A 13664-nucleotide genomic window follows, 5' to 3' on the forward strand; every position below is an offset into this window, starting at 1 on the left:
CGCGCACTCACACTCACACACACACAAACAAGCGCACTCATACTCACGCACAAACCTATTCCAACACACACACACAAGCGCACTCCCACACAAACACACACACCAGCGCACTCCCACAGAAACCCACACACACCAGCGAACTCCCACACACACACAAGCGCACTCCCACACAAACCCACACACACACACGTGCACTCCCACACAAACCCACACACACCAGCGAACTCCCCCACACACACAAGCGCACTCCCACACACACACAAAGCGCACTCCCCCCACACACACACCCGCGCACTCCCCCACACACACAAGCGCACTCCCACACAAACCCACACACACAAGCGCACTCCCACACAAACCCACACACACACAGACACGCGCACACACACACGCGCACTCCCACACACCCGCGCACTCCCACACACACACACCCGCGCACATCCCACACACACACACCCGCGCACTCCCACACACACACACCCGCGCACTCCCACACACACACACCCGCGCACTCCCACACACACACACCCGCGCACATCCCACACACACACACCCGCGCACTCCCACACACACACACCCGCGCACTCCCACACACACACACCCGCGCACTCCCACACACACACACCCGCGCACTCCCACACACACACACCCGCGCACTCCCACACACACACCCGCGCACTCCCACACACACACACCCGCGCACTCCCACACACACACACCCGCGCACTCCCACACACACACACACCCGCGCACTCCCACACACACACACCCGCGCACTCCCACACACACCAGCGCACTCCCACACACACCAGCGCACTCCCACACACACACACAAGCGCACTCCCACACACACACAAGCGCACTCCCACACACACACACACCCGCGCACTCCCACACACACACACCCGCGCACTCCCACACACACACCAGCGCACACCCACACACACGCGCGCACACACACACACAAAGCGCGCACACACACACACACGCGCACTCACACTCACACACACACACGCGCACACACTCTCACACGCGCACTCACACTCACACACACACAAACAAGCGCACTCATACTCACGCACAAACCTATTCCAACACACACACACAAGCGCACTCCCACACAAACACACACACCAGCGCACTCCCACACAAACCCACACACACCAGCGAACTCCCACACACACACACAAGCGCACTCCCACACAAACCCACACACACACACGTGCACTCCCACACAAACCCACACACACCAGCGAACTCCCCCACACACACAAGCGCACTCCCACACAAACGCACACACCAACACACACACACACAAAGCGCACTCCCCCACACACACCCGCGCACTCCCCCACACACACACCAGCGCACTCCCCCACACACACAAGCGCACTCCCACACAAACCCACACACACAAGCGCACTCCCACACACACCCACACACACACACCCGCGCACTCCCACACACACACACCCGCGCACTCCCACACACACACACCCGCGCACTCCCACACACACACACCCGCGCACTCCCACACACACACACCCGCGCACTCCCACACACACACCCGCGCACTCCCACACACACACCCGCGCACTCCCACACACACACACCCGCGCACTCCCACACACACACACCCGCGCACTCCCACACACACACACCCGCGCACTCCCACACACACACACCCGCGCACTCCCACACACACACACCCACGCACTCCCACACACACACACCCGCGCACTCCCCCACACCCACACACCAGCACACTCCCCCACACCCACACACCAGCGCACTCCCACACAAACCCCTACACACAAGCGCACTCCCGCACAAACCCACACACCCCAGCGCATTCCCGCACAAACCCACACACACACCAGCGCACTCCCGCACAAACCTACACACACACCAGCGCACTCCCGCACAAACCTACACACACACCAGCGCACTCCCGCACAAACCTACACACACACCAGCGCACTCCCGCACAAACCTACACACACACCAGCGCACTCCCGCACAAACCTACACACACACCAGCGCACTCCTGCACAAACCTACACACACACCAGCGCACTCCTGCACAAACCTACACACACACCAGCGCACTCCTGCACAAACCTACACACCCACCAGCGCACTCCCGCACAAACCTACACACACCAGCGCATTCCCACACAAACCCACACACACACACACACACCAGCGCACTCCCACACAAACCCCCACACACCAGCGCACCCCCGCACAAACCTGCACACATATATAGAGTCATAGAGATGTACAGCACGGAAACAGACCCTTCGGTCCAACCCGTCCATGCCGACCAGATATCCCAATCCAATCTAGTCCCATCTGCCAGCACCCGGCCCATATCCCTCCAAACCCTTCCTATTCACATACCCATCCAAATGCCTCTTAAATGTTGTCATTGTACCAGCCTGCACCACTTCCTTTGGCAGCTCATTCCATACACGTACCACCCTCTGGGTGAAAAAGTTGCCCCTTAGGTCTCTTTTATATCTTTCCCCTTTCACCCGAAATCTATGCCCCTCTAGTTCTGGACTCCCCGATTCCAGGGAAAAGACTTTGTCTATTTACCCTATCCATGCCCCTCAATTTTATAAACCTCTATACGGTCACCCCTCAGCCTCTGACGCTGCAGGGAAAACAGCCCCAGCCTGTTCAGCCTCTCCCTGTAGCTCAGATCCTCCAACCCTGGCAACATCCTTGTAAATCTTTTCTGAACCCTTTCAAGTTTCACAACATCTTTCCGATAGGAAGGAGACCAGAATTGCACGCAATATTCCAACAGTGGCCTAACCAATGTCCTGTACAGCCGCAACATGACCTCCCAGCTCCTGTACTCAATACTCTGATCAATAAAGGAAAGCATACCAAACACCTTCTTCACTATCCTATCTACCTGCAACTCCACTTTCAAGGAGCTATGAACCTGCACTGCAAGATCTATTTGTTCAGCAACACTCCCCAGGACCTTACCATTAAGTGTATAAGTCTCCTGCTAAGATTTGCTTTCCCAAAATGCAGCACCTCGCATTTATCAGAATTCAACTCCATCTGCCACTTCTCAGCCCATTGGCCCATCTGGTCCAGATCCTGTTGTTATCTGAGGTAACCCTCTTCGCTGTCCACTACACCTCCTATTTTGGTGTCATCTGCAAACTTACTAACTGTACCTCTTATACTCGCATCCAAATCATTTATGTAAATGACAAAACGTAGAGGGCCCAGCACCGATCCTTGTGGCATTCCACTGGTCACAGGCCTCCAGTCTGAAAAACAACCCTCCACCACTATCCTCTGTCTTCTACCTTTGAGCCAGTTCTGTATCCAAATGGCTAGTTCTCCCTGTATTCCATGAGATCTAACCTTGCTAATCAGTCTCCCATGGGGAACCTCGTCGAATGCCTTACTGAAGTCCATATAGATCACATCTACTGCTCTGCCCTCATCAATCCTCTTTGTTACTTTTTCAAAAATTCAATCAAGTTTGTGAGACATGATTTCCCACGCACAAAGCCACGTTGACTATCCCGAATCAGTCCTTGCCTTTCCAAATACATGTGCATCCACACCCCTGCTCGCGCGCGCACACGCCCACGCACACACACATCTGCCCGCGCGCGCACACAGAGATACTGGCTCGTTCGGACATACCCCACCCCCTCCCTGAGCACACCGGCCCTCCCTCCTGCTCAGTGATCTCTCGCTCACCTGCTCCATCCGAGTCTCGGCGGTTCCGCTCTGTGTCAATGAGAGCATCAGTCAGATCCCCCTGGTTAATCTCGGCTGTCTCTGCCGGGAGGCGCGGTGGCAGTGTGGTAGCAGGCTCCGGGAGCTGGTGGAGAGCCAGGAGAAGTTGTGGTTGATTCTAGAACAGTCTGAGTCGTCTCTCTCTCTCTCTCGGAAACCATGGGGAATGATAGACCCTTTGTGGAGACCCCGGGCATGGGATGAGGGGAGACACCGCGGGCACAGTGAGGAACCACTGCACTACACGACGGGCGGGAAGGGGTTAACTTATAACTGGTGGGGGTGGGTGGGTCGGGACGGGACTGGGCAAGGGGGAGGACAAAGACAGAGAGCGACTAAAGGTACAAACACGGACAGAAACAGGGTGAGCAGCAAAGAGTGTGCAGGGGGTGTCAGTGGTCCCAACCTCACGGTGGGGAACGTTGTGACCCGCAGCACATCCAAAACCAAACCACCCAGCCGAGCACGAAGAGGTGTTAGTGACAGCAGCTCAACAGCTCCCGGGGTCACAGCTGGCAACCAAACAAGGCTGGGCTCAATACTGCAAGCAAATCCATGCGGCACTCCCTCAGTACTGACCCTCCGACAGTGTGGCACTCCCTCAGCACCGATCCCCCGACAGTGCGGCGCTCCCTCAGCACCGACCCTCCGACAGTGCGGCGCTCCCTCAGCACCGACCCTCCGACAGTGCGGCGCTCCCTCAGCACTGACCCTCCGACAGTGCGGCGCTCCCTCAGCACTGACCCTCCGACAGTGCGGCCCTCCCTCAGCACTGACCCTCCGACAGTGCGGCCCTCCCTCAGCACCGACCCTCCGACAGTGCGGCCCTCCCTCAGCACTGACCCTCCGACAGTGTGGCGCTCCTTCAGCACTGACCCTCCGACAGTGTGGCGCTCCCTCAGCACTGAGCCTCCGACTCCATTTTCTTTTGCTCTTGTGCTCTCTCTGACACTCACGTCTTGCGTCATGTCCTCCTCCCATTCCCACCTCCCCCTCATTCATTGCCCCCTCTCCTGCCTCCCCACCTTCCCCATCACTTGTCCTTCACTCATTCCTCTCTTTCCCTCTTTGCCCCACTCTTCACCCCCTCCACCCCTAACAAGATGGAGGACAGGACAAGTTTGTGCCGGTAAGAGCTGCCCTGTTTTTGAGGTATTTTCAGTGTTGGAGCTGCTTTCTTTGTACTCTGAGTGGTGCTGGAAAAGCACAGCAGGACAGGCAGAGGCCTCCCATTCCTGATGAAGGGCTTTTGCCTGAAACGTCAATTGTCCTGCTCCTCGGATGCTGCCCGACCTGCTGCGCTTCTCCAGCTCCACTCTGATCCTCAGCATCTGGAGTCCTCACTTTCGCTGGATTGTTCAGGTGCAACATGGTCTTTGGTGGATGTGGGACTTGTCAGATGTGGGACATTAGGGGAGAGTTTTCAGGTGACTGAGGATTAATGTCTGCAGGAAGTGTTTTTGGTTGCGAATCATGTTGGGTCACATGGATCAGTCGCATGGAGGCAATAATGCATTTACAGGAGCTAGGGGGCGTGATGGATGGCAGTTGCAGGAAGGTAGAAAAACCGCAGATAGAGTCAGGTCGATGGGTTAACTCCAGGAAAGGGAGGAGGGAAAAGCAAGAGTCTCATGTTGCTATGCCCATCAGAAACAAGGGTGCTGTTTTGGAAAATGTAAGGGGTGATGGGCTCTCAGGGGAATGTGACATAAACAGCCAGGTTTCTGGTACCAAGACCGAACCTGATGCAACAAGGGGTACGTCGGATTCCGAACCGATCGATTGTGATTGGGGACTGTCGAGTCAGAGACAGAGACGGACGTTTGTGCGGCTGACAATGAGCCATCATCATGTTGCCTCCCTAGTCTCAGAGAGAGTGCAGAATATTCTCCAAGAGGAGGGGCGACCAGCAGGAGGTTTCTGTACACACTGGAACTAACAGCAAAGGAAGGGAAAAGGATGCGATTCTGAAGAGAGAATTGAGGAAGTTAGGCCGGAATTTAAATAGTTTAGTAACACCTGGATCACTCCCAGTGCCACGAGTTGGTGAGGGGAAAGCGTGGCTGAGGAACTGGCTCAGGGGAGAAGGGTTCACATTTTTTGGATCATTGGAATCTCTTCTGGGGTAGAAGTGACCTGTACAAGGAGGACGGACTGCACCTAAATTGGAAGGGGACTAATATACTGCCAGGGAGATTTGCTAGAGCTGCTCGGCAGGATCTAAATTAGTGGGGAGAGGGGGTGGGGGGGTTGGAATGAGGATGGGGATGGGACCCAAGGAGATAGTGAGAAAACAGGTCAGTTTTGAGACTGGTGCAGTTGGGAAAAGGAGCCAGTCAAATAGTCAGGAACAAAACAGAGAATGAGATGGGACTGATTTACTAAACTGCATTTACTTCAACGCAAAGGGGCCTAACAGGGAAGGCAGATGAACTCAGGGCATGGTTAAGAACATTCGACTGAGATATCATAGCGATTACAGACACGTGGCTCAGGGATGGACAGGACAGGCAGCTTAATGTTCCAGGGGGTACCAATGCTAGAGGAGAGGTAGAAAGGGGGGGGGAGGCAAGAGAGGAAGGGGAGTGGTGTTTTTGACTAGGGATAATATTACAACTATACTGAGGGAAGATAGTCCTGGGAATGTGTCCAGGCAGGCTATTTGGGTGGAACTGAGAAATAAGAAAGGGATGAGCACCTTATTGGGATTGTATTATAGACAAACCCTCTGTAGTCAGCAGGAAATTGAGAAACAAATTTGTAAGGAAATCTCAATTATCTGTAAGAATAATATGGTGGTAATGGCGAGGTTTGAGAAGATTTGTTGCTCAGGTTGAGGTTCTGGATGTTGGTTTGCTTGCTGAGCTGGAAGGTTCATGTTCAGACGTTTCGTCACCATACTAGGTAACATCTTCAGTGAGCCTCCAGATGAAGCGCCAGTGATGATTCCTGCTTTCTATTTATATGTTTGGGTTACCTTGGGTCAGAATAGAAAGCAGGAATCATCAGCAATTCCTCATCCAGAGGCTCACTGAAGATGTTACCTAGTATGGTGACGAAACGTCTGAACATTAACCTTCCAGCTTAGCGAGCAAACCTACACCCAGAGGGTGATAATGGTCGGGAATTTTAACTTCTGAACATAGGCTGGGACTGCCAGAGTGTTAAGGGTTTAGATGGAGAGGAATTTGTTAATTCTCTACAAGAAAACTTCCTGATTCAGTATGTGGATGTACCTACTATAGAAGGTGCAAGACCTGACCTACTCTTGGGAAATAAGGCAGGGCAGGTGACTGAGGTGTCAGTGGGGGCTAGCGACCATAATGCTATTAGTTTTTAAAATTGTGATGGAAAAGGATAGACCAGATCTAAAAGTCCAAGTTCTAAATTGGAGAAAGGCTAATTTTGATGATATTAGGCACGTTTTCAAAGTTAATTGGGGACAGTTGTTCACAGGAAAAGGAATGGCTGGAAAATGGGAAGCCTTCAAAAAAATGAGATAATGAGGGACCAGAGAAAGTATATTCTTGTTAGGGTGAAAGGAAAGACTGGTAGGCGGAGGGAATGCTGGATGACTAAGGAAATTGAGGGTTTGGTCAGTACTGAGGAAGTGCCGCACTGTGGGAGGGTCAGTGCTGAGGGAGTGCCGCACTGTGGGAGGGTCAGTACAGAGGGAGTGCCGCACTGTGGGAGGGTCAGTACTGAGGGAGCGCCGCACTGTGGGAGGGTCAGTACTGAGGGAGCGCCGCACTGTGGGAGGGTCAGTGCTGAGGGAGCGCTGAACCGTTGGAGGGTCAGTACTGAGGGAGTGCCGCACTGTCGGAGGGTCAGTACTGAGGAAGTGCTGCACTGTCGGAGGGTCAGTACTGAGGAAGCCCTGCATTGTCAGAGGGTCAGTGCTGAGGGAGCGCTGCACTGTCTGAGGGTCAATACTGAGGAAGTGGGCACTGTCGGAGGGTCAGTACTGAGGGAGTGCCGCACTGTGGGAGGGTCAGTGCTGAGGGAGTGCGGAACCGTCGGAGGGTCAGTACTGAGGGAGTGCCGCACCGGAGGGTCAGTACTGAGGGAGGGCCGCACTGTCGGAGGGTCAGTACTGAGGGAGGGCCGCACTGTCGGAGGGTCAGTACTGAGGGAGGGCCGCACTGTCGGAGGGCCACACTGTCGGAGGGACAGTACTGAGGGAGCGCCGCACCGGAGGGTCAGTGCTGCGGGAGTCGTACGGTGTGGCATTCCCTCAGGACCAACAACCCCACAGCGTTTCGGTGTCCATTTTGTGCACTCGTCCCTGATCTGTGCCGGGGTGTTCACCAACGTCTCACTCGGAGGCGGGAGTCCCACCCAGTTTGCCGCGGGAGGCACCCTTGCAGCATTATCTCAGGGCGCCTCATCTTCTCCTTGGTCCGAAAACTTGCACAATCATCAGATGCACTTACCACTTCAGATACCCCGAGTGGGTGTGCAGCACCCGGATGTGGGCGAGATCAAACAAACAGGCTGACTGATGGCAACGCTGTGAGCGGCAGCGAACACCCCGTTTGCAGCAGAGATTAAATACTTTGCAGAGTTTCCCGCAGCACACTACTGCTTCAAAACGTACAAAGCCTGATGTGCAGGCCGGTTGAGAATTGAACCGCTGAGGTTCACTGTCAGAGTGACGCAGGACAAAAAGTTTCCACGAGCAGGAAGCAGTGGGTGGGGGGGGGGGGGGGGGGGGGGGGGATTAATATCATTGGCCAGAATCCAGGTGTTTATCTTTTGGATACAGGATGATGGCATCTCTGCCGAAGCCAGAGGGGCAGTTGAGACTCAGTCACGTCGCTTGGGGTCTCGAGTCACATGTAGGCCAGGCCAAGTAAGGACTGCACTTTCCTTCCCTCAAGTGAACCAGATGGGTTTTCTCAACCACCGACAATCATTTGAGATCGATTCCAGACTTTTTTTTCCAAAGTTGAGTTCAAATTCCACCATTTGCCGTGGTGAGGTTTGAAACCGCGTCCCCGGAATGTTACCCGGGTCTCTGGATTAACAGACCAGCGATAATCCCTCAGTACTGACTCTCCAACAGTGCGGCACTCCCGCAGCACTGACCCTCCGACAGTGCGGCACCCCCTCAGCACTGACCCTCCGACAGTGCGGCACCCCCTCAGCACTGACCCTCCGACAGTGCGGCACCCCCTCAGCACTGACCCTCTAATAGTGCGGCACTCCCTCAGCACTGACCCTCTAATAGTGCGGCACTCCCTCAGCACTGACCCTCCGACAGTGCGGCCCTCCCTCAGCACTGACCCTCCGACAGTGCGGCCCTCCCTCAGCACTGACCCTCCGACAGGGCGGCACTCCCTCAGTACTGACCTTCCAACAGTGTGGCCCTCCCTCAGCACTGACCTTCCGACAGTGCGGCACTCCCTCAGCACTGACCCTCCGATAGTGCAGCACTCCCTCAGTACTGACCCTCCGACAGTGCGGCCCTCCCTCAGCACTGACCCTCCGACAGTGCGGCCCTCCCTCAGCACTGACCCTCCGACAGTGCGGCCCTCCCTCAGCACTGACCCTCCGACAGGGCGGCACTCCCTCAGTACTGACCCTCCGACAGGGCGGCACTCCCTCAGCACTGACCCTCCGACAGTGCGGCGTTCCCTCAGCACTGACCCTCTGACAGTGCAGTATTCTCTCAGTCGTGCCATTGAGCCTGTCCCCTTTAACTGTGAGCCTCAAGTAGGTGGTGGTGGGGCTTGGGTTTGGGACGTGCATGGCAACGCCGCCGGGAGCATCCTGAGAGGCGGGCGCCGCTCCAGGCAGAGATGTCGGATTTGCGGGGGGGGGGGGGGGTCACGTACCTGCAGCCTCTGCCCGGCGATCTCAGTCGGGCTGTCCTGCTTGGGCGGGGGGTGGAGGTCACCGCTGTTCACCACGTACTGCACCAGGTTCACCAGGGTGGCACACGAGTCAGCGCAGGTGTGGACGTGCACCACGTTGTTGGAGCACCGCAGCTCGAACAGCGGCTGGGCCTGCGCAAGGAGACATCGGGAACGTGAAACTCCCCACTGCTCCCCTGGTTGGAGCACACTTTCCCCCCCTACCCCCTGTAACTCCCCTTCCTGGTTGATTCCTCCATCACCACCTCACCCCTTTCCAGCCCCCAGGGCGGTGAATACACACATCAACAGGCATGAGGCTCTGACCTTTCAGCCACTGATAATGAGCTTGTCCTGTCTGTTTCATCTCTCCCTCTCCGAATTAATCGGCGTCACAAATATGTCCAGCACGGAAACAGACCCTTCGGTCCGACCCGTCCATGCGGACCAGATATCCCAACCCAATCTAGTCCCACCTGCCAGCACCCGGCCCATATCCCTCCAAAGCTGAAAATGTGTGGCTGGAAAAGCGCAGGTCAGGCAGCATCCAAGGAGCAGGAGAGTCGACGTATCGGGCATAAGCCCTTCTTCAGGAATGGCTGAAGGGCTCATGCCCGAAACGTCGAAACTCCTGCTCCTTGGATGCTGCCTGACCTGCTGTGCTTTTCCAGCCACACATTTTCAGCTGATCTCCAGCGTCTGCAGTCCTCACTTTATCCCATATCCCTCCAAACCCTTCCTATTCATTTTGTGTTTCATTCTTTTCATATGGTGTGTGTCTGGTATTTATTGCCCCGTTACAATTGCCCCCCTTGAGAAGGTGGGTGGGTGAGCCGCCATCTTGAACCGCTGCAGACCCACAATGCACTGGGGGAGTGAGTTCCAGGATTCTGACCCAAGGAACGGCCGATATATTCCCAAGTCGGGATGGAGAGCGGTGGGAACGTGCGGGGGGGGGGTGGTGTTCCCATGTATCTGCTGCCCCTTGTCCTTCTAAGATGGTGGTGGGTTTGGAAGGTGCTGCCTGAGGAGCCTCAGGGAGTTGCTGCAGTGTGTCTTGTAGATGGTACACACTGCTGCTACTGAGCGTCGGGGGAGTGGAGGGAGGGGTGTGGGGCTAACCGAGAGGGGGCTGCTTTGTCCCTGAATAGTGTCGAGCTTCTCGAGTGTTGTAGAAGCTGCTCCCCCATCCAGGGACAAGTGGGGAAGTAGTCCCTCACCCTCCTGACCTGCGCCTTGTCGATGGTGGGACAGGCTTTGAGGGACAGTCAGGAGGGGAGTTACTCGCTGCATGATTCCCAGCCTCCGACCTGCTCTTGTAGCCGGTGTTTATGTGGTGAGTCCAGCTGAGTTTCTGATTAATGGTAACTCCCAGGATGTTGATCGTGGGGGATACAGTGAATGCCAAGGGACGGTGGTTCGACTGTCTCTCGTCGGTGACAGTCATTGCCTGGCATTTGCGTCGTTACTTGCTAATTGTCAGCCCAAGATGGTGAGACAGGGCTTTGGGGGAGTCGGGAGGGAAGGGGTGTGTGGTGAGTGACTCACTGTGGGATTCCCAGCCTCTGACCTGCTCTTGTAGGCGCTGTGTTTAAATTGCCAAGTTCGGTTTCAAGTCAACGGCACGCTTCAGGAGGTTGGTGGGAGGGCGGGGGGAGGGGGCCGTTGAGATCATGTGTTGGGAGACAGTTAACTTCTCCCCTTCCCTTGGGGGCTTTGCTGGCCAACTGCCTGCCCGCGTCACCTCCGCGTTTGAGCTGCTGCGTCTCGAGCACAAACTTTTTCGGAATCTTGACAGGAAACGAACGGCGTGCAACGCTGCACATTGATCAGTGAACAGCTCCCCTCACCCGCCCCCCCGGGGAAACCCACTGACGCTGGGGATTACACCCACACTCCATCCCGTACTCAAGTGCTCAGGCTGGGCCTGTATTCTCAGGAGTTCAGGAGGGTCAGGGGTGACCTCACTGCAAGACCCTGAGGGGATTTGACTGGGAGGGTGAGGGGAGGATGTTTCTTCCGAGAGAATCTTTAAAGGGGGGGGGGGGCGCGGTGGTTTAAACAATTGGGCCACCATTTGAAACCGAGATGTGGAAACGTTCTTTCCTCTCAGCCTGGTGAGAGTCTTTTTAAATTCACTTCCTCAAAACGCAGCGAGTGCAGACACTTGCAATATTTTTCAAGGCAGTGGGAGAGAGAATCCGAGAATCCCTTCAGCGTGGAAGCAAGCCATTTGGCCCATCGAGTCCACATCAACCCGCCGAAAAGAATCCCACTCAGACCCACCCGATCCCTGTAATCCTATATTTCCCGTGGCCAACCCACCCTAACCTGCACATCCCTGGGCACTATGGGGCAATTTAGCACGGCCAACCCACCCTAACCTGCACATCCCTGGGCACTATGGGGCAATTTAGCACGGCCAATCCACCCTAACCTGCACATCCCTGGGCACTATGGGGCAATTTAGCACGGCCAACCCACCCTAACCTGCACATCCCTGGGCACTATGGGGCAATTTAGCACGGCCAATCCACCCTAAACTGCACATCCCTGGGCACTATGGGACAATTTAGCACGGCCAACCCACCCTAACCTGCACATCCCTGGGCACTATGGGACAATTTAGCACGGCCAATCCACCCTAACCTGCACATCCCTGGGCACTATGGGACAATTTAGCACGGCCAATCCACCCTAACCTGCACATCCCTGGGCACTATGGGGCAATTTAGCACGGCCAATCCACCCTAACCTGCACATCCCTGGGCACTATGGGACAATTTAGCACGGCCAATCCACCCTAACCTGCACATCCCTGGACACTATGGGACAATGTAGCACGGCCAATCCACCCTAACCTGCACATCCCTGGGCACTATGGGACAATTTAGCACGGCCAATCCACCCTAACCTGCACATCCCTGGGCACTATGGGACAATTTAGCACGGCCAATCCACCCTAACCTGCACATCCCTGGGCACTATGGGACAATTTAGCACGGCCAATCCACCCTAACCTGCACATCCCTGGACACTATGGGACAATTTAGCACGTCCAATCCACCCTAACCTGCACATCCCTGGGCACTATGGGACAATTTAGCACGGCCAATCCACCCTAACCTGCACATCCCTGGACACTATGGGACAATTTAGCACGGCCAATCCACCCTAACCTGCACATCCCTGGGCACTGTGGGAGGAAACCGGAGCACCCAGAGCAAACCCCACACAGACAGAGAGAGAATGCGCAAACTCCACCCAGACTTTCGCCTGAGGGTGGGATCGAACCCGGACCCTGGCGCCGTGAGGCAGCAATGCTAATCCACTGAGCCTCTATACCGGGCGAGGCTGCGTGCGCACGCAAACTGACAGAGACGGACGAGCCAGCAGAGGGTCACGGGTGGGTGTTTATCTGGGTTCCAGGCCCAGGGCTGAGGGTCTCACCAGCTTTCCACCAGAGTCTCCTTTCCAGGTGGTGATCACCAGCTCCAGCAGGTCCACGTCCAGCACACACACGTAGTCTGAATGGGATTGGGGGGGGGACCAGAGGGAGGGGTAAAGAGAGAGAGAGAGACAATGACAATACAAGCTGTTAACACTGAGCCACAGGCCGTTACGCAGAGGCAGCCTCAGGCACCAAGCCTCCAACACCCCCCAACAGGAGGGTCCAAACGCAGCTCCAGCTCCAACCCTCCCGTCCCTGCCCCTCAGCCCCGTTTGGCCTCCAACTGGGAAAGGCTGTTCGCAAAGCTGGGAGGGGAGAGTGGGGGCTGGTACAGAAAGGGGAGACTCCGCGGGGGTGAATGGGGACGGGGTGGGGCGCACAGAATACAGCAAGGTGGAGGGGAGTGTGGACAAGCTGGGGGGAGGGAGAGAGAGACAGGGAGAGAAAGACAGGCTGAGAGGAAGGGGGACAGCGGGCAGAGAGGCGGAGAGGGAGATGGGGTGACCGAGAGAGGGAGGTGGGTGAGAGGGCGATTGGGGGGGGGGGGGGGGGGGGGGGGGGGGGGGGGGGGGGGGGTCGTT

The 13664-nt window shown here is 56.1% G+C and overlaps 1 protein-coding gene across 1 annotated transcript in view; it reads right to left on the reverse strand.

The window, feature by feature from the left end:
* Positions 1 to 13664, reverse strand: part of atg2a (autophagy related 2A) — a 110748-nt gene that overhangs the window by 72381 nt on the left and 24703 nt on the right. Inside the window, exons 8-10 of the mRNA XM_060855520.1 lie at positions 13083 to 13159; positions 9615 to 9785; positions 3739 to 3862 (exon numbers count right to left, since the gene is read on the reverse strand). Coding sequence (XP_060711503.1) covers positions 3739 to 3862; positions 9615 to 9785; positions 13083 to 13159 — 372 coding nt within the window. The remainder of the gene's footprint in view (positions 1 to 3738; positions 3863 to 9614; positions 9786 to 13082; positions 13160 to 13664) is intronic.

Source organism: Hemiscyllium ocellatum, chromosome 46 (assembly GCF_020745735.1).
Source record: "Hemiscyllium ocellatum isolate sHemOce1 chromosome 46, sHemOce1.pat.X.cur, whole genome shotgun sequence".
Lineage (NCBI taxonomy): Eukaryota > Metazoa > Chordata > Chondrichthyes > Orectolobiformes > Hemiscylliidae > Hemiscyllium > Hemiscyllium ocellatum.